The sequence below is a fragment of the Lagopus muta genome, chromosome 1 (genome assembly GCF_023343835.1).
Source record: "Lagopus muta isolate bLagMut1 chromosome 1, bLagMut1 primary, whole genome shotgun sequence".
Classification (NCBI taxonomy): domain Eukaryota; kingdom Metazoa; phylum Chordata; class Aves; order Galliformes; family Phasianidae; genus Lagopus; species Lagopus muta.
The window spans coordinates 192,946,623-192,970,686 of NC_064433.1; the positions used below are offsets into that span (position 1 = coordinate 192,946,623).

Genomic DNA, 24,064 nt, shown 5'->3' on the forward strand with positions numbered 1-24,064 from the left:
GGATGGGCCCAACTCCGAAATCCCACAGACACCACGTCCAGAAGAGAAGGAAGCACCGTAACCGAGTGCTGCTGAGGCCGGCATGGAAGTTTAGGAGCCACCAAGACTGTCAGCCTTCCTGCCTCCATCCCAGGCGACCACCGAGAAGCTGGCACACAATTAAAGACTAATTGAACAACCTTCAGAGTAAACTTTCTCATTCCTTACACTCACAGTGCTTCTTCCATCTCGTGGCATCCATACTGCTAACTTTGGGGAGGTTTCCTTATTGTCATCATCACTTTCTACTTATGCTGCTGTTTATCATGGTATCAGAGAGTGGTTTGGGTTGGAAGGACCTTGAAGCTCACCCACTCCCAACCCCCTGCTGTAGGCTAGCATGCCTCCCATAGCAGAACAGAGGGCAGAATCACATCCCTGCCCTGCTGCTCACACCTCTCCATGCAACCCAGGACACCGTTGGCCTTCTGGGCTGCCAGCACACATTGCTGGCTCATGTTGAAGCTTCCATCCACCGACAGCCCCAAATCCTTCTCCTCGGGGCTGCTCTCATGCCATTCTCTGCCCGACCTCTGTGCTTGGGATTGCACCTGGCTTTGGGAACTTGTTGAACTTTGGGAACTTGTTGGCTTTGGCCTTGTTGAACTCCACGAGGTTGGCATGGGCCCACCTCTCCATCCTGCCCAGGTCCTCCGCATCGCATCCCTTCCTTCTGGCGTGTTGACTACGCCGCTCGGCTTGGTGCCATCTGCAAAGTGCTCAGGATGCACTCGATCCCGCTGCCTGTGTCACCCACAGAGATGTTCACTAACCCTGCTCCCAGCGCCCAGCCCTGAGGAGCAGCACTCAGCACTGCTCTGCACCTGGACCCTGAGCTGCTGCCCACGGCGCCACCGTCCAGACAGCGCTGAGTGGTCCACCCATCAAAAGTCTTTTCCAACCTTGGGGATTCTGTGAGCACAAATGTAAGCAGCGACAGCGAATCAACGTAGAAAAGGATTGGGGGATTCTGTACGCTATATGCAATGATACAGGGCCACAGAGGGACGGCATCGCGCTGGGAGCAGCAACCGCCGCTCTGAGGCGAACCTCAACCTACGCTAAACCTCCCTCAGCAAGAGCATTCGCGCCCACTGAACAGACGCGGCGAGATCCCTACTTATTTACTTGTGTCATGAATATGCAATGAGGTGGGAGGTGCCACCACGAGGGCGGGGCCGATACGGGGCGGTGCTGCCTCATGACTATACATCGCCTCGTGCATAATGCATGAGGGGCGTGGCCTCGCCTCAGCGCTCTGTCCCTTCAAAGTGCGGGAAGATGGCGGCGGCGGCGGCGGGCCCCGGGAGCCGGGCGGCGGGCTGTGCGCGGCGGGGCGGGCGGCGGAGGCGGCGAGGGCGGGCCGGGGCGGAGGAGCAGGAGGAGGAGGCGGAGGCGGAGTGCTCGGCGTGCCGCCAGGCTCTGGGGGAGGCGGTGACGCCGCCCTGCCGCCACTCGCTGTGCCTCGCCTGCTTCCAACGCTGCCTGCAGGGCCCGGCCCTGCGCTGCCCGCTTTGCCGCAGCCGTTTTGCCAACCGGGCCCGCACCGACGCGACGGCCGCCGGAGGAGGAGGAGGAGGAGGAGGAGGCGCGGAGCAGCGGCCGCCGGACCCAGGTGCGGCGGCGGCGGCGGCGGCTCCTGCCCCTCCCCTCTCCTCCCCTCCCCCCTCCTCGGCCCCAACCGCCGCGGCGGCAGCGGGGGGGGGGGGGGAGTGCGGGGAGGCGCTGGGCGGGGCCAGAAGGGGGGCGTGGCCATGTTGCATGGTGGGCGGGGCTTGTGTGAGAGGAGGCGGGGCTCTATGGGAGGGGGCGGTGCGCGGAGGCTCGGCTGGGCGGTGGGAGGTGTGATGAGTTGTAGGGGCTCAGCTTTGCGCTGTGTGGAGGGGCTGTGGTCAACCGCCTGCAGGCAGAGGCTGTGGGGAAGGGGTAATCCTCCTGATATCTGGAGTTAGCTCTGTTCACGGCCTGGGGTGAGAGCTTTCAGACTGCTGTCCTCTTCCCTGGGGAAGCACTGGTGATGAAGGGGCCTGTCCGCTTCCCTGGGGCAATGTAAGAGACTGTAGGACCTGCCACCTTCTTTGGGAAGAACGTGGTGACAGTGGGACCCATCCCCTTGCCCAGGATGGCACCAGAGGTGGGAGAACCCATCCGCTTCCCCAGGGCAGCGCTGGTGGCAGAAGGACTCATCCCCTTCCCTGGGAAGGTGCCGGTGACAAGAGGACCCTTCCCATTCCCCGCAAAGACATTGGAGACAGGAGGACCTGTCCCCTTCCCCAAGACAACAGCAGAGACAGGAGGACCCGTTTCCTTCTCCAGAAAGGCACTGGTGATGGGAGAACACCTCATCCCCTTCTCCAGGGCAGTGCCAATGACAGGAGGACCCATTCCTTTCTCTCACTGTTGGCACCGGGAGGAACTGGGCAGTCCCGAGTGGGGACAGTGTCACATGGCCAAGGTGGCACCAGTTTGGATCATCCAGTGGCCAGCAGCCAGTTATTTTGTAATAGCATTGCCCAAATAGTTAATGGTTACAGAGGAAACCTGCAGGGGTTGTAAACACCGGATGAGTTCCTGCTGCATCGCAAGAGGAAAGCTCTTGTGTTGAGGGACGTCCCAGTCTTTGTTGACAGAAAGTCCATCATTTCCGAGGTTTTATTTTTTTTAAGGCATTTCCTCCCTGTATGGAGAGCAGGCTGTCTGCACTGACAGCACAGTGTGACGCTCCGGGGGACGATGCAGCAGTGTTGGCACAGATCATCTGCATCACCACGAGCGCTTCTCCACCGCTGGAAGCTCTGCGTTGAGCTCCAGATGGACACCACAAACCAGCTGAGCTCTGCCCCAGCCACTCCTCACCTCTGGGCTCCCGCCTCATGCATGTGTCAGCACCCTCTCATTCGCCGCGGGAGAAATTGGCAGGATGAGCATAAACGGCTTAAATTGGTGGTTTGAACTCACCCCACTAACCTCCACTGGAAGCGAATTCGGAAGGATTTGCTGGATGTGATGAATAGAAGGGCTGTCTGGCAGCGAGCTGCGCCAAGCAGCTGGAGGACGGACCGCCGCCGAGCCACGCTCCTCCCCAAAACCTCCCACCAAGACGGTGCTTGCCCTGGCCTGGCCTGCATGGGAATATCCAGCCACGCTGCAGGAACACTTACATTTAAAAACAAATTAATTTCAAGTCTCTGCTTGTCTCGCATTACCCGAGATGCGTGTGTTTTGCAGCAGTCACATCGGTAGTCATTTTCTTTCTGAGCCTCCTAAAACTCTGAAAATGTACTGGAGGGAACGGCAGGGGATCTTAGCATGGAGAAACGTGGAGAGTGCATCTGAACAGGGATGTGCCTGTGGTGTTACCCAAGTGCTGGACAAACTGCTGTGCTCTGCGTGGAATTGCCGACGTATGGTTGTGCTGAAGGCTGTGGAGTGGTTCAATTAACGGTTAATGAGGTGAGCTAAAATGAGCTCTCGTCTGGAATGGTGTTCCTGGTAAGATCAGGCCTGTCCTGAAGCAGCACCAGGTGGCTGCATCAGACTGAAAGCTGTAAAGCTAATTGACTGCTTGTTCTGTGAGTCATGCTAATAGTGCGGAAATTGAAGATTACAAATGGTAGCCTACTAGAAGCAGAGAGAGCAGGGGATGCACTTTATTTCGACTACAGCTAGGTTTATCGTGGTCATAGACTAGCTGGGGTTGGCAGCCGCCCCTGGGGCCTTCTGCTCAAGTAGGACCACCAGAAGAAGGCTGCCAGGACCATGTCCAGGTGGGTTTTGACCCTCTCCAAGGATGGAGACTTTGCAACCTTTCCAGGCGACTTGTGCCAATGCTTGACCACTCTGATTCATTCAGTGGAACTTGTCTTGTTCCAGTTTGTGCTCGTTACATCTTGGTTCCTGAGGGAACGGCATGGAGCTGCATCACGGGAGGTCAGGTGGGGGTGAGGAAAAGGTTCTGCCCCAGAAAACAGTGTGCATGGCACAGCTACCAGGGCAGCGGGCACAGCCCTCATCTGCCAGAGCTCAGGGAGCACTGGGACACCTCTCAGCCATAGGGTTGGGGTTTGGGGATGCTGTGTATGGCCAGGGCTTGGGGTCAGTGATCCCTGTGGGTCCCTTCCAACCTGGGTTGTTTTCTATTTCTCTTCTTCATGGCCCTTCATGGTCGAGGCAAGCAACATCCTTTTTTGCCCCCATCCACCAAGGTGGTCACCTCGTCACAGAAGGCTACCACATCAGTTAAACCTGCCTTCTTTGTAAATCCCTGCTGACTGCTCCCAGTCACTTTTTTGTCCATCATGTGCCTGAAAATACTTTCCAGGATCATTTGCTCCACCACCTTTCTGATATCACGAGGCTGACCAGCTGGTCATTCCATCTCATTGTCGAGACGGAATGTCACAGTAGTGACATTGGCTTTCTTCAGAGCTCCAAGGATCTCTCCTGGTCACCATGGCCTTTCAAAGACAATTGAAAGCGGCCTTACAAAGACATTGGCCAAATCTCAGCACATAAGTGCTACCCATCAGGTCCCATGGTCTTATGTGCCTCCAGTCTGTTAAATTCCCTAAAATGATCACTGCTCCAGCATGGGTGAGTCTTATTTGCTCCAGGCTTTCCCAGGACCTGAGGCTGCTGGGGCTGTTCCATGTGGACTGAGGCAAGGAGGCATTGAGCATCTCAGCATTTTTCCACGTCCTTTGGCATCAGCACCATGCCCACCAAGCAGCAGAATGATGTTTTCTTTAGTCTGCCTTTTGCTGTGATGTGCTTGTAGGAGCCTTTCTGGTTGCATGTCGTGTCACTTTGCCTTTTGCTGTTTCACTTGTTGGTTCTGGTGAAGGCTCAGGAGGACCTCCAGTTGTGCACAGATACCTGAGAGTAGGCAGTAAGGGCAGTGCAGCCAGGTTCTTCTCTATGGTACCTGGTGGCAGGCATGAATTAAACCACAAGAAGTTCTATTCCACATAAGAATACACATGTTTTTTTTTTACTGTCCTGTAACCAAGCACTGGCACAGGGACCAGAGTGGGGCTGAGGTCTTCTCTTTGGTGATCTCCAAAAGGCACCTGGATGTGGCACTGGGCATCCTGCTCTGGGTGGCAGAGGGACCAGAGGTACCCCCAGCTTCACCATTCTGTTATCAAACATGCAAGAAGCTGATATGCTGAACTGTATCACTTGAAATCCACAGAACTAATTTGGGAAACTACTTTTTAATATCTTTTTTTAAGTATTACAAGCCAATGAAAGATGCTACCTCTTGACATAGCTGGATTATTCCAGCTTACACTGACTGACTGCTTCTGATTTCCAGTCTTGTTTTCTATCCTTCACTGGCATTCCTGTGTAACAGTGGACTTGTGGAGGCTGCAGCTGGGATCAGGGCTTGTGTGCTCTACAAACAGGTATGAAGACAAAGTCCTTGTTGTGACACTTGCCCAACAGAACTGGCTGGAGGTGAGCGGGGCAAAGGTGACCTGTCTGCCCTTAGAGCCCCTGTGCCATCTGATGGCCTCCAGCTGCCCAACTAGAAGGACATGGGTTGGTCTGTGGGTCCTGTGGCCCATCTCCCTGCTGCATGGGCATCTCTGGTGATGAGTTGCATCTGGAAACGCACCCGTGGCTGCTGCTGTAAGAGCAGATTTTGAACTGAAGATGCAGTGATACAGGGTAATGCTTTAATGCTTAAAGGTACTTGGCTGAGTGAGATTTCTCATAGCCAAACAGTTGTCTGTTGAAAGCCTTGGAAACAGGTGCAGCAGATGGGAGGCTGGGAGCAGGGCAGGACGTGGAGACAGTGGGTGCTGGAAGATTCAGCCAGACAAGATGAACAGACACACGTGGACCATGCTCCTGGTGAGCTGCTTAGGCCAGACTGCAAGAAAATAAGGATGCTCGGTGTTCTCCAAGGACAGCAGTCTACCTGGCGTCGAGACAGAAAGAATCTTGTGGAAGGAAAAGCAGATGAGAACTCAGCTTTGTCGTCTCAGGCAGCGTAAGACCAGCTTCGCCCACGTGTGTCAATTTCTGCCTTTCACTCCTGATGTTACCATCAGACATTGTAGATATCCTGCAGGAACGTGGAGAACTGAAGGAGAAGTGAGCAGAGGAGCAGAAATTCAATTTTTGAGGAAAGAGCTTGATTAGGAGTGGTAATAAGGTGGTCAAGGGGCAGAGAAGACTTGTGCAAGAGGGCAGCAGGTGTTTCTGGAAGGGTTGTGAGAAGCCTGCTGCTTCCTACCAAGGTGGGATGGATGTGCCTCAGTCACTCCTCATGGACACATGAGTCATCCATCAGTGAAGACACCTCCATTATGGGTTCCATGGCCACCTTTGTTTAAGGATCTGAATGTGTGGAAAACTTGGCCTGCTATCTAATCCAAATCTCCTTTGTTGTAAAATCAGCTGGTTGCCTTTGTTCCTCTCCTGCCCAGTAGCTCTGCAAAGCAATTAATAACTGATCCCTTTATAAGAGGGTGTTTTTAATTGCCAGGCCTGGAGCATGACTTCCTCATCCTTCCTCTGAGCGTTTTGGCCGCTGTTTCCCTTTCAGCCTGCCGGCCTACACCAGTCTTGAGCATTTCCTGGTGGTTCCTTCATTTCCTGCCATTTCTGCAGCCTGTCTCCAGCTTTATTTTTCCCCAAGAGCACAGTGCAGTCATGATAAAGTCTTTCCACACCGTGTGAACAGCAGGGACATGATCCCACATCCACTCAATGCAGCACATTGCTTTCTTCCAGCATGGGTGATGCATGGCAGCTTGATGGCATGTGTTTAATTTAAGGCTGTCCAACAAAGGTCATGTGAACAGGTTGCCCAAGGAGGCTGTGGATGCCCCATCCCTGCAGGCATTCAAGGCCAGGCTGGATGTGGCTTTGGGCAGCCTGGGCTGCTGGCTGGCGACCTGCACACAGCAGGGTTGGAGCTGGATGAGCACTGTGCTCCTTTGCAGTAATGGTTATACCCAGACTAGCTTGGTATGGGGTTTTGTGTGATTCGGAGTGGAAAAGGCAAAGCCTTTTTGGTACTCATATGCTGGGATCAAGATTATCCTATTCCCAGCTATCACAGGAACTGGAAGCCAAGCTGGGAAAAGCCACTCAAGGAAACCTCATGTGATGGGCCTGCCTCCCAGCCTGTTCTTCTTTATCCACAGAGGTGTGAAGCCAGTATTTAAGTTCTTTGCACCATGCTGGATTCCTGATCTCTCGTTTTCTTGTCTTGTTTCTTTATGCACTTCTGTGCAGAGTGAGATGTGGACAGCGATAGTGTAGTGCATGTATGAAGGCTGCTCTGAAGTACACACATCCCCCCTAATGCTGTCAGACCCTTCATTTTCTCGATAAAGAAGAAGGGTGAATGTCTCCATATCTATGGCAGGTGCAAAAATACCACTCACCCCTGGGAGATGTACTCCTATCATTACTTCTTTACCCCTTGCTCCCTAATTATCCTACCAGTGATGGAGGTGAGATTGAATTAACACGAGTTGTTCATATACAGTGGTTGGGGACAGGAACGAGGGGGAAATCTTCCCTGAGTATTCCTTTCTGTGTCCTCATAAGGCTGTTTATGATCTATATGAAGCGTTCCACTGGCATATCTTTACATAATTACTTAATAAACCACTTTGAGTGAGTTAATTACTCCCATCAGAAACCTGTTTCCAAGCCTCTCTGCATTCACGGCCAGAAAACTTGCTCTGTGTTTCAAAAGCATCAAGATCTCATTCCACAAAGCAGAATCCCAACTGCTGGAAGTGGGAACAAAAAGCTGTGAAAATCTCAAGATTTTGATTGTTTCTGCTAGGAGCAAAGGGGAAAAGAGGAGATGGCAGCATCTATCCAAGCAGCAGAGCCCATGGAATCACAGAACTGTAGAAGCAGATGAGTTGGAAGGGACATCTAAAGGTCGCCTAGACTGGAGCTTTGGCTGCAGGACAAGGAACCAAAGGCTTTCTGCACTGAGGTGGCTATTTTAGCATCTTTATATTCCATCTGCATGGAATTTTCTCCACGTGCTGCTCAGGAGTGCAGATGAACAGTGCCTGACTGCAGGGCCAACTTTGGAGGGCTAAAATGGGGAAGATTAGAAAATAGCAAGTGTGTTGTCCTCTCAAAGAACCCGTCGTATTTTTGTGATTGAGCACAAAACAGGATGGGAGCCCTGGCTGCAAGCATTGAGGAACAGATGCTGATGCTGACTTGTGGTTTTGGTGTGAATATCACCCTCAAAGCAAAGCCCACGTCCCAGTGCCAGCCTTTCCCTGCAGCCCTTCACTCAGAGAACATCCCTGCTCCTCTGCAGCTCCCTCAGGAGAACCAGGCAGGAATTCTGTTGCAAAGCCAACCAAGAGGCATTTGCTCGAGGTCTCACACATTGCCATCGTTCTGCTTGGCAGCACATAGGGCAGCATCGAGCCAGCACCTCCAGCTGGGATTAATGGTGGCACCCAAAACTAGGATGTAATGAAGCAGAGGTGTAGAACACACCGTGGGTATCTGTGGGGACAAGGAGGGTGTAGGATTGAAGGCCCAGGGGAGCAGAGACGCGTTCAATGTGCCCTGCTGATAATGGCTCTTTTTGCATTTCTATTAACAAAAGTTAGGAATTTGGGCTCTCTGTCTTTTTTTTATGTCTCTATGAGAGATGCCAGTTACTGCATAGTGATGCTGGACCTGGAATTGCCCCCACCTGGGTGCATTAGCTAAACCAGCAGAACTTTGTAAGTGTCTCATCATTTAGGATCTCTTCTGGCTTGCTGAACTGAAGCAAGTGATGGGACTATGGCTACGGCTCGCTCGTCTCCCCAGGTTAACCCACATGCTTTTATGACCCTGGAGGGAGGAAACACCTTTTTAGCTGGGAGGATAAGATCTGATGCCAACCTAAAGCACCCACCAGGAGCTGTTGGTTGCTGCGGGCACGCTGCAGATGGAAATTCAACCTGATGACATGCATAGGGAGCTCAAGGATGCGATCAGTGTGGGCACAGAGCCATCATCGCACATGGCAGCACCAGCATGGCACTTTCCTTTATGGCATGAGCTCTTGCAAGAGGGAATGGAAGCTTTTTCAAAGTCTGTACTCCACTGCAAGAGGTTTGTTCCCTTTTGAAGCAAGCAAACCATGCAGCAGTTCCATGTGGTTTGGTACAACGTGGGCACTGGCTGTGTTCCCACTTCATCACTGGGAGTTCAGCTATGGGGGTTTTGTTGGTGAATTTAAAAGCCAAGAAGATGCATTCAGCCATCAGCTTGGGGCTGTATCGAGGTCCTGGGCTGTGCCTGCAGGCTCAAGCTGACAGGCAAACACACACTGAGGTATTTGGTGGCAAAACAAGCAAATTGCAGCAAAGTAGAAGTGCCGGCCGCGTGCTCGCTTCCACATTGGAAATCATCTCTTAGGGCCAACTTAGTGGTGGTGTTTTGGGACAGAAAACACTCCCTAAACCAGCAATGTGGGTATAGTTGTGCTGGGGAAAGCCAACACAGCTGCACTGCGTGCTGCCTACATTGCCAGCGCCGTCTGCAAAAACCTTTTACAGGCAGTGGGGCACAGGAGGAGCAAAGATGGGTGGCCCAACAGCCTGCATTAAATGTGCTTCCTTTCTCCCTTCTTTTTTCAGATTTTATATTCAGAGCACCCATCAAATTAAGCAAACCGGGGGAACTTCGAGAAGAATATGAAAGCCAGCTAAGGAAGGTAGAGTACTCAGTGTAACTGCAGCTTTCCTTCCAGAATCACATGGATTTCCAGCAGGGATGCCATCCTACCTGTAAGGAAGCTCGAAGGGCTTTTCATCCCTGCTCTGTAACAAAGGTCATTTATTCCCCTTTTGCTGCTCAGCCAGCTCAGGGAGGTGTTGGCAGCAGGCAGGCGTGCAGAAGCCAGCTCCTGCTGCCCTGGGCTGCCTTCCAGAGCCTGGAGATGGACAGTCCTTGGTGGACCTCGATTATAAAGGGTTTGAGAGAGCATCTGTATCCCTGGAGGCAATTCTGTAGAGAATTTTGCATTTAGTATGTTTAAAAAAAGGGATTGTTTGAATCTAAGTCCCTGAAATTCTCTGGCATGGGCTGCACAGAGCTGTGGGAGCCCCATTCTGGAGATGCCAAAGGCCATGAATGGGGCGCTGGGCAGCCTGAGCTGGTGGGGTCAACCAGCCCACAGTAAGAGTGAGGCTGGAAGGGGCTTTAAGCTCCCCTTCCATCCCAGATATGCCATGATTCCATGATTCTGTGATCCTATGAAATGCCTCCAATGGCTTGTCATGGACAGAAATTTGAGGCAAGAAACGCCATGGCAAAAGCAAGGACTGCTGTAGCTAAGCATCTAATCATTTCCAGTCCCAATTGCTTGAATCCCATAACTGTGCTCCTGCTGTGTTCCTGGACTCCTGCACAGTACAGCTGGAGCAGCACCATGATGCGTTCTGCTTTGGGATGTTCCCCACTGTTGGGTTTCCTGCTGGGGAGAAGGAGCAGATTTGTCACTGATAACATTTTCTTTGGGCTTTTGTTGGAAGGTCTCAACAACGTAGGAAGAGCTGGAATGTTTAGATGGAAAGATAACCTCGTACACTAAGCAGGAAAGTACAGCTTAGGTGGTGTTTCAGGTAAACAGCTACTGAGGGAATGCCTGTATTAAAATCACAGATGAATTAGGTGGAATTTTAGACAGGGGAAGGGTTTTCTCTCCTTCTTCTCCACGCAATTAGTAGTGCAGCCTCATTAGGATCGCTTTGATTGCAACCTTTGGTTAATTGATGGTAAGGAATGGAAACTTTTTTGGTCCAGCCTACTTGTGCTGGGTAGACTGTGCTGTGTTTGTCGGGTGCTGTGGCTCTTTTAGCAACACTGAGATGCTTTGTTGAAGAGTTGTTGGGTTAGGCAGCAGTGCAAGACTGAGCACTTAGAAACAAAAGTCTGGTTTATTAATTAACTTAAACGTGCATCACTGTATTTGGCAATTGAGTTTATTTTTGCTGGAACCTGGAGGACGGATCTGTTCTACTTAAAGAAAAAAGCAAGCTTTTCATGGAGGTATCAGCTGCAGACTTTGCCAGGGTATCATGAATATCCTGCTAACTGAATGAGAGAATTCCCACCGTGATTTGGGAGCCAGCTCATCGATTCTGCAGGTTTTCCTGGTTTCTGAGGCAGAACTTCTAATTTCTGCTTGTGGGGAAGTTCTTGGTGTGATCAGAGGAGGCTTTTGTGCCCCCAGCTGCACGTAGGCTTGCTGTGCTGAACTGGGACGATGCTCTTCAGGTGCCTCCAGCCTGGTTGAGATCTGCAGGTAGCGGCCCCAGGTTGCATCAGGGGAAGTTCAGGTTGGAGACTGGGGAAAATTTCTTCTCCAAAAGAGCAGTAATGTGTTGGCACAGGGAGGTGCTGGTGTCACTGGTGTCACCATCCCTGCAGGTGTTCAGATAAAGGGCAGATGTGGCACTGAGGGACTCGGTCAGTGGGCATGGTGGGGGTGGGCTGGGGTTGGACTTGGGAATCTTGGAGGTCTTCCCTATCCTTAATGGTTCTGTTATTCTATTCTATGATTTTATTCTATGATTCCTGCAGGGATCAAAGCATCTTCTCTCCTGTGTAACTCCTGTACAGCATCTCTGCAGGACAGCCTTCCTGGCTTGTGGGTCCTTTTGTCACCATTTCCCTATTCTGATCACACAATGACTAACTTCACGTGCAACAAACCAAGTTCAGATAAGCAGCCTGAGTCACAGTCAGCTGGCGGCAGGCTGCAGAAGTCTCTGCATCTGCTGCTTGACTTCAGCAAGGAGATGCCACACAAACGTGCACCAGCACCTCTCACTTCCCCATCTGTGTAAAGGAGATGCTTGAACGTTCCTCTGGCATTTTGAGGATGTTTGGCTCTTGGCTTCCCCTTTGTGCTCACGGAGAGATGGGAGAGGGGTTTCTGTTCCATCATCACAGCAGCAATTCCAGCTTTTCCCTTGCATCAGGCACAATCTTAACTCTTGGCTCTTTTAACTCTTGGGAGAAAGAGTCTCTTGGTGCCCCTGATTTTCAGGGGAAATCAGAATGCAGAGGGCTCAGATCTGGGGACCAAAGCTGGTGTGTAACTGGGTTTTCCTCTGTCTGGAGGCACATGGTGTCACGTGGTGGTGACATGAGGACAACCTTTGTTGTCTTCAGCTTTCCAGCAGCTTTTGCATCCCCTGTTAAATGTTTTCCAAAGCCTTGGACCTCCTTCCCTCCTCATGCAGTTAAAACCAAAGTAGTGGCCATCATTCTGCAGGGAGAAACTTAGTGGAAGTGGATCATCTTGTGGTGTGATTTTCTCAGCACTGGGTGATCTGGCTTTCAAAGTCAAGCACTTGCTTCCTACCTGCAGGACAAGAATTGTTTTCCTTTTATGCCATGTTTTTTTTACCCCCCCTTTGTGAAATGACTGCCTCCTGGTGATGCATGTGGCACCTTGTGCTTGCACCTTCAACTTGCTGTCCCATAGGTTTGCCTACAGTTCTTAGATATTCCTTCCTACATGTTGTTGTGTAAGCCTGTGGCTTTATGCTTGGGAGTTGGGTATGATGTTGTATGTTGGAGAAAAAGCCAAGATTCCCATCTAGCTCCTTCCATTCATATGGAAGGGATGGAAGTGTTGGGTGGGATTTCAGTCATCTTTATGACGAGCCTCAGTGTGACCTTTTGCTTCAGATACTTCCAGAGGGGCCTCTCAAAGCACAAAAACACTGCAGAAACCTCACAAAATGTGCAGCAGAGTCCTGTACCACCCATGGCTCAGTCACATGGCAGTAATCTCTCTCAGTCAGATGATGTTCTCCCTTCAGATTATTAATAGATCAGGATTTCAAAGATGTGTCTTCAAGCATCGCTAAACCAGAAGCAAAATCTGTCTTTGGAACCATTTGCTACACACCCACCATCACCCAGATGAGGCTTTTTGCTGCTTTGTGCCTTCTCCTCCTCCTCCTCCTCCCTTGCTCATCCCTGTAGGTTCAGATTCAGTAGAATTTGGATCCTTCCTCATCTCAAAATTACACTTTGCTTTTTGTGCAGTGCGCTGCAAACCCGGTTTTCTTTCTTCAGCTTCTGAGATGGGGTCGCTCACACAGCCATGCTTATTTTGTTAACCTTGAGAAAGGGAAGAAAAAGAGAGCATATATATTTTGAAAAGCCGGTTGTTGTTGCAGTGTCACCGACTCTTTTCTCTTACTGGGCTGCAGTGCAACTGCACGAACCCCAGGAAAGCTTTGTGCCTTTATTTCCATTGGCACTGGGAGGCAGAAGGATGCTGCTGTCTTAGCAGGAAGGTAGGAAACCACGAGGAGATCCCACACTGAGCTGTGGGGCAGAAACAGAACTGTAATTCCAGAGCAGGAGGTTGGAACTGGATGATCCTTAAGGTCCCATCCAATCCAACCATTCTGTGGATCCTTGTGCTGAGCACAACTGTGAAACAGCAGTGCAGACCTGCTGCTGACAACCAGAGGCCAGACTCGTCGAGGAGGCCCACCTATAGAGGTGGGGTGGAAAGAGAAGTTCCATCCAGGCACCTAGATGGGCTCTTTGTGGCGTTATGTACAAGTGCTGAGTTCAGGAAGAGATGAGAGGCTGAGAAACGAGGGAGGAGAGGTGTTGTAGTGTTACCCTGGGCAGCGTGGCTGGATGGATCCAAGTGCATGCTGCACATCTTGTTCAAAAGGAAGAGATTGGGGGGATTGGTTCAGTCTGGAGAAGAAGAGGCTCAGGGGAGACCTTATTCTCTCCACAGCTGCCTGAAAGGAGGTTGTAGTGAGGTGGGGTCTGCCTCTGCTCCAAGGAAACAGTGATGGGATGAGAGGTCGTGGGTCTCAAGTTGCACCAGAGGAGGGTCAGGTTGGATATTAGGGAGAATTTCTTCTCTGAAAGTGCATTGATGCTCTGGCACAGGCTGCCCAGGTAGGTGGGGGAGTCACCATCCCTGGAGGTGCTCCAAAACCATGTGGATGTGGCACTGAGGGGCATGGTCAGTGGGCATGGTGGGGATGGGATGGGGTTGGATTTGGGGATCTTGGAAGTCTTCTCCAACCTGAATGATTCTGTGATTCTAAGAGGTGTGAAGGAGGAGAGGAGGGCTTTGTTGGCTCTGAACAGCGCATCTCATCGCAGCCCATCCATCTGTGACCACATTAGGGTAATCCTTTGCTTCAGGAGGGCTGAAGCCTCTGCGTAGGCACAGTCTGGCCAGGAGGGGCTGATGGAAATGAAGGGTCCATCTGAGCTGGTTATAAGCAGCCATTGAGCAGTGAGTTGTGCTTTTCCCAGGAGGGCAGCCCTAAGCTACCAGATGTCAGGGAGCACTGGGATGCTGCTCTCAGCCACATGGGTTGGATGGAGCTGGGAGTTCCTCCCACCTTGAGATACTCTGTGCTTCTAAGCAGGGGGCAGTGAATGGAAGGAGCACAGTCCATGGGGTGCAGCAACACCACGGTTCAGTGCAGAGCTCATGGGAAACAAGGCAGGACACTGCTGGGGCTACCATGCAGTTCTGTAGGATTCCTTGTTCAGCCTTCACTCAGCCTTCGTTTGGGTTCATAAAGTGCTGTAGTACAGCACATGTGAGTAAAACAATGTTGCTTCATAGTCTTTGTGAATTGCTGCCAGCCACGGTGCTAAAAGTAACGAGAAAATGTCTAAAAACGGGTGAGAATTCAAAACCAAGTTGCAACTTTGGGACTCCTGATGGCCATCGGAGGGTTGGATGGTCTGTCTGGGTCTCCATCCCAACACGTCCATGAAACAGCAGAAGTTTACATGGCATGGGGATTGCCATAACTCACAAGTGTGAATTCAGGTGGTGCTGTCTGTCTACCTGACAAGTTGTGTGTCTAGTGTTGCAGTCCATTTGAAGACAGAAATGTTGTAGCTTGCATGAAACTATTGTGTATATGCATTGTTCTGCCCTGTTAATTTGTAGTGTGATAATCCACAAGTAGACAGAAGCTTTTTTCTCTAGTTTAGAAACCAGTTTGGCAGAGAACTCACGGTCAAACATTGCATCTAACAGTGCCTTTGCTGTTTTGCAGTGACATCCCTGCTTTGTGTAGATGTAGAAAGAAAACAGTCTTCCCATGATTGCTTATGAGGAAAGCAGAGCAGAGGAACAGGGACACAAAATTAAATGTTGTGGCCAAACTTTTTTGGAAAATCACTATTGACAACCAGGTGTGGAACTCAAAGCATTCCAATTATGCTGTCTATTTTGTCATTGTTTCCAGCTGAGAGAAGAAAAGGTACAAGAAGAAAAAGCTTCTGAGGACCTGATTCACAAGCTCATGTCAGATGACGTGGAAGTAGGAAAGCGAAAAATGGAAGAGCAGCAGAAAAAAGATGACTCCCTCGTGCTCAAAGTGAACCAGGAGTGTGTAAGTAAGCTTGTACTTTCCAGTCCACATCACAGACACCAACCAGGTGAAATACTGCTGAGATTCAACCCTGGAGCAGGAGTTAGGTTTCTTAAGATGTTTCTTTGACTCTACGTGCTTTCCAGGACTGATTTCTCTATGGCCCTGAAGGATACGAGCTAACAGTTCACAAAGATTTCTACTAACAAGACCTGTGTTCTAAGGGGGTTTATCATGACCACAAATGTCTTTCTGGAGGTTTGTCTCCACTTCTTCCACCCAGTTTGCTCACGACTGAAGGTGCAGCTGCACTGAACGTGCAGAGGTGGCACACAGCCTTTCCTGGAGCATGTCTCCACAAGTCCCTTACAGTGTGGCCCTATTTCTCCTTCCAGTTGTGAGACTCCATAGGAAATGCTCTTAAGAATTACAGGTAGAGGATTATGTGGGCTCTGGCTCATGGCCTATAGTACCTTTTTGGGAGGATTTTCTCAAGTTTACTGCTCATCCAGTGCTTGATCTTTAAATGACCTTTCACAGCTGTACACAGGAGCTGTGTGCTTATTTCTGCATTATTATCTTTGGGGACTGGAGCTCTTACAGCTCCAGTGAAGAGAACTGCATGGGAGGTTGCATTCACAGTTTATATCCTGGAGGCCTCGTCGCATCAGGGGTTTGTGGAATATTAATACCTTTGCAAGAAAGACCTTTACTTTCCAAGTGATTCTTTTTGTCATATATGTCAGCTAACTCTTCCTTGATTGACTTCAGTTTCCTGAACGTCTCTCGGATTCAGAAAATGAAGAACCATTCCAAGGCAAACAAACACATCGGTCGGCATTCGTTTCCAAGACCAGTGCCTACTCCTTTGCTTTCCTTTCAGGGTAAGATGCTGAGACTCCATTGAGGCTGCTTAATGTGCAGGTGTAACTGTCTTGCTCTTCTTGCTGTTGTTCCAAATGTAGCTGAGATGCTTTGAATTAAATTGAAAGGGTTGTTGCAGTCCAAAAGAAAAGCAGTCGCTATTCTGGAATTTAAGAATTGGTCAGTGTAGGATCTGTTGTGATTACCTCCTGCCTGCTGTAAAATCCTGGGGGTTCATGCATTTACTGTTCATCCCATGAAGCTGCAAAATCACTAATTGTAGATTTAAGTTACAAAACTCAGAAGTATAGAATTCTTCATGTTAGATTTGAGTGCTGGATCTATCTCCAGCACACATGTTAAGAGGCAGCATCTGCCCCAAACCAGTTATCAGTGAGAGCTGCTGCATGAGGCACTGCAAGCAGCTGAGTAACGCGGTGTGACTTCACACCAGCAGCACACGGGCTTCTGTAGTGCTGTCATTAACTCTGATCTCAATTAGTTACGAGGGGTAGAGGTGTCAGGGTATTTAGCACAGAGCCCTTGAACATAGACTGATGCTCTGGGGAAGACTCGGGTGCTGTGGTGCAGAGCTGTCATTCCATCTGCAGCTTCAGCTGGAGATTTGCGTGGCCAAAACCCTGGGCAGCATCTGCTCAGTGCTGTGGCATCACCCTGAAGTGATGCAGGCAGCACCCACAGCCCTGCAGGGCTCATGGCTCGATTCCAACTCTTACCAAGATCATTTAGAATCAGAAACTCATCAAGGTTGGAAAAGATTACTAAGATCATCTGGTCCAACCGTCAATCCATCCCAAGACTATCGCTATCACATGACATTTCTGCATAATATACAACAGTTTGGTTGGAAGGGACCTACAGAGGTCATCTACCCCAACTGCTTTTGGTTGATGGCTTCATTCAGCAGACCGTGAGGTCTCAGCACAGAGGTGGGCAGCAGCCAGCTGTTCCCATCAAACACCCACCTGTGGGTTTGGGGCTCTGCTTGCAGAGCCGTGGTCCCTGCAGCTCCAGGTTTCAGGTGTCCTTTCTGCTGGGGATATTCAACGTCTTGCTCCCAAGATAAAGAGCAATCTCATGTAATTGCTTTACAGGAACCTAACCTCCAAGGTGGAAAGGAGTCGGAGCTGCAATGACACCATCCAGGAGAGATCAAAGAGCAGGCAGAGATCAGCCCCACATAACAAAACAAAGGTACCACCTGTTCCCAACAGCGTGCGGCGAGAAAGGGTTTGATGTGTCACGTCCTTATCTGAGGTCATACAGTGCCAGCAATCTGCTTGTATCAGACACTGGTTCTGTGGTGGTTTTACTGCCCTGGGCCAGTCATCTCCTTGCAGCTCATAATAAAAACCTGTCAGGTTTGAAATTACAGGGCAGGAGAGCAGACAGCTTACCGAGCTGTTTGTTTGCGTTGTGGCATAGCTGGAAATTGGAAGGGTTCTCTTCATTGCTTTGTTTTGTAATTCATTTTCTTTCCAAGGCTGAAGCCCCAGCTTTGGTTAAAGGAAGTTAAAGTTAAAAATCATAAAAGCTGAGAAGAAAATCCTCTCTTCTCCCACTTTCTCCCCTGTTGTTAATTCAGAGGTACTTAAAAAGTTGTTCAGAGTTGTTCAAAGTTGCTTAAGTAGAGCAAAACTCATTGCTCCCCTGGTGCTAGCATACTTTCTTTGGTGCTTTCACTGAACTCTGCTGTGGGAAGAGTCGGCCTGGTCTTGCTTTCCTCATATCCAGGGAATTAATGACATCTGTTACACTGTGCACCAGGCCTTATGTCTCAGTGGGCAGGGACCGTGGTCTGGAGTCTCTTGTTAAAAGCTTGGTCCAGTTCTGATCTAAACTGGACTGAGCTCCAAGTGAGGGTCTGTGTCTGAGCTGCCCTCCCTGGCCATTCATTTTTTCAAGCAGGTGACGTATGGGCCTGGCCCAATAAAAGCTGTGCTGCAGGGATGTCCCACGAACCTGTTTTGACTCCAAAACAAGCCAGTAGGAACCGTTTACCTTTGACTATGTGCAGCTTTTAGGTCAGATTTATGTACAGGTGGGTTCTGGCACATCCCAGATAGAACAGCATTAGGAGAGGACAAGAAATGCTGCTCTTCAGCTCTGCCAGAGATTGTCCCTGCACTGGCATTGTGTGGGGAATGCTCACGGAGGTTCCACTGATCTGCCTCTGGCACACAGACAACTTTTTATAGAGGAGTGTGTTAAACCCAGGCCAGGTATTCATTCTTGCTCCCCTGTGCCTTGCTAGGGAGCAAAGAGCCCTCTGGTGACCATTACCTTTGAGGAGAGTAGCTTCCTGCAGCCAGGACAGTGCTGGGGCTCCTCAACGTTGTTTCACCAACAGAGGGGTTGCCATTTGCCCTATCCCAGAGCATTTCTAACACTAAAATAAATTTGAGACCCTGATATTAGATTGGATAGAAGGAAAAGTTATTTTGTTCTGGTAAGGGTGGTGAAGCACTGGCACAGGTTGCTCAGAGAGGTGGTGGATGCCCCGTTCATGGAGACACCCAGGGTCAGGGGATGGACTCTGAGCACCGATGGAGCTGTGAGCATCCCTGTGCATTGCAGGGAATAAGATCAGAGCCTTATGGGCCCCTTTTAACTCAAACCATTTTGTGATTCTGTGATGCTGCTGTGTTGTGTTGGCAATGTTGTATGTCCGGTGTTGGTGGTGACATGTGCTGCAACCAGACTGCATAGAGGAGGAGCTGAGCTGCAGCCCCATGCCACGTTTCTCCCCTTCTCCTTGCCCATATTTGCCCGTTCCCTTCTCCATAACAAGCTTGTTGAGCAGCCAAACCTTGCCTTGCAGGTCCCACCCATCACCAGCGCATCAACACCTCTGCTGGGAGTTCTCTCCTCCACCCAGAACAACCGCTGCCTCTCTGCCCCGGACCTGACGGCGGAGAAGCGCCCACTCCTCAACGCCGCGTCGTCTCTCTCAGCCCTGCACAGACCAGAGCGATCCATCAGCCCCGAGAGCAATGACAGCATCTCAGAAGAGCTCAACCACTTCAAACCCATCGTCTGCTCGCCATGCACACCTCCCAAAAGGCTTCCTGATGGCCGTGTCCTCAGCCCCCTCATCATAAAATCCACTCCGAGGAACCTCAGCCGGAGCCTGCAGAAACCCACCACCTACGAGGCCAGCCCCAGAATACTGAAAAAATGGGAGCAGATCTTTCAGGAGCGCCAGATTAAAAAGACTCTCTCAAAAGCGACCCTTACGTCGTTGGCTTCGGAACCCGGGGAGGACGTTACACTTCCTGACATCGCCCATAAGGAACATTCCCAGATTCAGGATGATCAGCTGCTGTCAGATGCGACGGGAGACCCTCACCCTGAGCTGGATTTCCTTCCTTCTATCAGCGAGATGAAGAGGGGGAGCGAGAGGAACAGGGACTCCCAGGCCTTAACAACAGATAACAGCGCTGAAACAGAGATGCGATTGAACACAGCCCCATTGCACGCACGTGTGTCCGAAGCCCCTGACGTCAAAGCCAACGTGTTCACGGACAAATCCTGTCTTAATCTGGGCCCCAAAGTGCTGAGCAGAAGGGTCATGGGGGTGCCAGACAGCAGCACTCTGGGGGTCCTGTCGGGGAAGAAGCAGCTGAAATGCCTGAACAACAGCGAGCTGATCAACGTGCAGAACAACACCTGCAGCTCCGTCGAGAACATCATCAGTGAACAGCCGCCAGCGTTACGACGGGGACGGAAGAGGCGCTGCAAAACAAAGCACTTGGAGCACAACGGCTCTGTCAAAAGACTGAGGCACGCAGCAGGGGAGCCGGGCTTGGAGGAGCGCCTGGTGCGGGAGGTGGAGCAGAAGCTGCAGCAGGAGGAGGAGGACAGGAGGTTGGCCCTGCACCTGCAGCGCATCTTCGACAGCGAGAACAGGACAGTGGATAGGAGGAAAGTCAGGGTGGATCGGTACCTGCTGAGGTCGAAGAGCACTCTGGGTGCCAAGTAGCACTGGTGGACGATATTGCCTTTCTAGAGGACGATGAGGTTTATCAAATTATCTTATAGGAAAGCTATTTTTTTGTCATACTTCCACCCACGCTGTCGTTTTTCATTTTGGTGATAAGACATTCGAGGTCCAGTTCAGAGAGAAGCCAGAGTCCTTCCAGATGTAACAAAAAAAAGGACAAGTTCCTCCAGCCTGGCTGGTCCATTGGTCTGAGAGAGGTCTGGCATCCTGTGAGTGCACTGCAGTGCAGCTGATGGTTGTCCTGGCTGGAAGGGTTGGTTGCACGGGCACCCTGGGTCCTGGGCACCCTGCTCCCTGCTGGGTGGGACTCAGAGGTCCCTGCCAGCCTCAGCTGTTCCATGGTGGACCTCATCCATTCATTGCCATGTCCATATTCCACAAGAAATCGGAGCTCTGCTTGCAGAGGAAACCAGGCTGGTCCCATCCTGGGATTTGCAGGAGGGATCAGGGGATCCACCTGCAGTGCTGACCAATGAATGTATCTCGCTGGCTGCACCAGCAGTGCAGATCAGAGGTTGTCTTCTACAAGTAGAAGGCCAAATGCAGTGGAAAAAAAGTTGTAAAATCAGGTTTTTATAGAAAAGCATTATAGGAACTTGTATGTTCACGTTAATGATGGGGCAGAGAGCACTTGGGAGCCACCCTCCAGGCACTGCGACCCAAGGAACAATGCAGCTATTCACCCAGAGTCTCACCTCCCTTCTAAACGTTGAAGCCCAGAAAAGGAAATGCTGCCCTGATGTTGGGAAGAAGGAGGCAGGCACTGTGGGCTCTGGGTGCAGTGCAGGGAGCGGGGCTGGCCTCTCCCAGCACGCAGTGAGTGCAGAATGGATGGAATGGGAGCCCAGTACTCCTGCCGTGGGGTGCAGGGGCTACAAGCCACCCTCCTCACTGCTTAAACCACTAACAGCTCAGGTGAGCAATGCTGCACAAACCTCCTTTAAGGTATAAGGGCACGGGGCTGCCGGGGGCTGGAGGAGCTGTTGGGCTTGGTGGGGTAGAGTTGTGCCTTTGGTGACAGCCACACTCGGGGCTTTCCCACCTTTCCCCTCTCTTCCCCATCATCCAAAGCGATCCTTGGGTTCTTGTGAGGAACTGGGCTCAGGAAGAATCAGCTTCATCTACGGGTGCTGCTTTGCAGTGCGTTGGGAGGAACGCCGGCGCCGGGGAGACGAGTTGTGCAGGATGGACCTGAAGCATGGGACCAATCCCAGAGAATTGTCACTGCCCAAATTCCTCCTATCTAAAAAAACGGCTGAATGTCTTCCTCTTTGAAAACAACAAGAAAACAAAAGGAACTGATTTTATTTTTCTCTTCCACGTCCTTGTGTGACTGCAGGGACCCTTTTTCCTAATGGAACTGGATTTTTGGTTGTGTTTTTTTGTTTTTTTTTTAAAAAAGAAAACTTATATTTTAATGGATAAAATTTATATATTTTAAATACTATATTTCGACAGATTGACACTTTTTGTTTGGAGAAAGCTTATAGCAGTGATTCCGTAATATATAGATCTATATCCAGATCTCCTTCACACACCAACTGGATGCTCCCTGATCTCTGGGACCATCCCTGCTCCCTCGCAGCTCTTTGGACTCGAATCATGTATTGAATCGGAAGAAGGCTGAGCAATTGGAGCTCCAATTTGACCTAGAAGATTGATGTAGAGATCAACAGCAACAGCCTGAAATTGCCCTCTGCACTGGTTTCTATAGAATAAGCTCAGGATGGAAACTCACAGTGATTTTTTCTCCTCCCATGAGTTAAATTTGCCTGTTAATTTTGCATCTGGTCGCTGCCTCTTGCTCATGGTTAATCCTGGAACAGTTTCCTCCTTTTTCTTTTCTGGTTCTCAGCACTCTCAAAGCAAACGTGCAAACCAAAACTCTCATTTCTGTGGGGTTTCCACACTGAATGTATCCTTTCTTTCCCCTCTTAAGAACGATTATGGAGCCCAATGCACCAGGCCAGTGTCTTCTTAAATACCTTTTTCTTTCTTTTTTAAAGATGAGTTACATAAATATTTATGTATTAAATACAAGGCTTTGGCAGCAGCTGGCTCCCTTAAAACCCAGCCCCACCTGCGCTGGGATGGAAGGAGACCTCTAAATGTTGTCTGCAGCTTGCACAAAAAGGAGTGGTATATCATTTCACTGATAAGAGCAGAAATCCCCGGCCTCCCTTGCTGTAATGGGCAGTGGTGGCCACAAACAGTGCTGTTGGAGAAGCAGAATACCTGCTGCTGAGCGCTGGGTGCAGCACAGGATCTGCAGGGGCCCTGAGATGGAACCAACCGTTGGTTTGCACCTCCTGGAAAGCAGCTCCTGACCTTCATCCTTCCTGCAGTCACCTCCTCTTGTGCACTGGGGGAAGCCCACAGGCCAGCACTGGCTCCTGGTTGTTCCCCCCACCGTGGCCCACCATCCTGCACGTCCCTAGGAGTGTGGTGCCATCACCCGGCCACCAAATCTGCCAAAGATGCTGCCTGACTCTACAAAGCAGCTCGGATGCTTTGGAGCCTTCTGCATGGGATCAGATGTCGGAGTCGGTGAGAAGAGAGGAACGAAGGAAAAGTGCCAAAAGAAGGGGTGATGTGAGATGCCTGTATGACGTTGTGCTATATTGTCAGTATTTTTCTTCCAATGCTATTGTACATGCAGTGCACAGTAGTCACAAAGTCCAGCTCGAACAAGTGCTTCTTTGTGTCGTATCAACGAGAGCAAGGAGAGGTAGAAGCCTTAAAGACCATCGCCGACATGAAAGTGAAGCCTTCAGCGCTGCTCCGGAGGCAGCGGCCCCACAGGGCTCCCAGCTCCTCGCCATCTCCTGACCCTACAGAACCCATCCCCCAGCATCCCTCACTGGGATCCCACTGGAAACGATCCCCCAGGAAAACCAGGGCCCACCAAGGATTGTTTCTGTGTCACCACGATGGTCTGCGAGGTCACCGTGATGACGGCAGGTATCACCATGACATGGATGTGATCATGACAGGGTGGGATGTCACGACAGAGCTGGGGGGCATCTCCTGGAGCACCAGCTCAGCACTGGAGCCACCTCCATGCACAGTGCAATTCTGACACAGACTTTTATCTTCCCTCTATCTTCAAAGCACGGCAACACATCAGAACAGCCCTAGAACTAGCTACTCACTATGCAAACAGGAAAATCTCCAACCGATGACGAAAGGTTTCGTGTATGCCTGGTTTTCTTGGTGTTTACTGTCGAGCTGTTTGAAACAAATATCGATGTTGCTACACTTTTTCCAGTACGCTTTAAATCGTTGTGCTTTTAGTGTTCTCCTCCCCTGCCATCGGAGCAGCGGTGCGGTGAGAGACTGCGGTCATTTTGGATCTCAGCTGAACCACTGTGGCTTCATCTGAATGTTTTAAAAGCGATGGGAGTTGCTCAGAGAGCGTTGACTTGCATGTGTAAATGTGTGGGTAAATGACACGCAGAGTCCGTCATGTTGTGGCTTCTGTCATTTGGAACAGAGTAAATCCTGCTTGTGAAAAATTGTCACAAAACAGAAACATGCCAACCGTGTACGAATCCTGTGTACCTTTTAACAGCATCGAGGACTTTAACCGCAGGACAAAGGCCCAGGTTAAAGCAGAATAAAACCAGGTTCTGACAGTGAGCTGCCTGGCTGTGCTGAAATTGCTGCATGGGGAAACCGTGGTGATTCCACTGCTGCCTGTTCTGGGTAAATTCCGGGTGCCTGTGACCGAATGCAGTTGTTGATTAATATT

The 24,064-nt window shown here is 50.5% G+C and overlaps 1 protein-coding gene across 1 annotated transcript; it reads left to right on the plus strand.

Annotated features, from left to right (window-relative positions):
• Positions 1-1,320: 1,320 nt before the first annotated feature.
• Positions 1,321-23,952, plus strand: RNF169 (ring finger protein 169). The gene is made up of 6 exons (XM_048964546.1): positions 1,321-1,654; positions 9,672-9,748; positions 15,300-15,446; positions 16,197-16,309; positions 17,405-17,504; positions 19,132-23,952. Exons 1-6 carry the CDS (start codon positions 1,321-1,323, stop codon positions 20,290-20,292), a joined length of 1,932 nt encoding a protein of 643 aa, XP_048820503.1. The 3' UTR covers positions 20,293-23,952.
• The last annotated feature ends 112 nt before the right edge of the window (positions 23,953-24,064 follow it).

What these genes read in the sequence shown, in the direction of transcription:
- RNF169 (XM_048964546.1), top strand. Translation starts at nt 1,321, where the DNA reads ATGGCGGCGGCGGCGGCGGGCCCCGGGAGCCGGGCGGCGGGCTGTGCG. An exon ending in GCAGCGGCCGCCGGACCCAG is followed by an intron (nt 1,655 to 9,671) that starts GTGCGGCGGCGG and finishes TTCTTTTTTCAG; the next exon opens with ATTTTATATTCAGAGCACCC. An exon ending in ATGAAAGCCAGCTAAGGAAG is followed by an intron (nt 9,749 to 15,299) that starts GTAGAGTACTCA and finishes CATTGTTTCCAG; the next exon opens with CTGAGAGAAGAAAAGGTACA.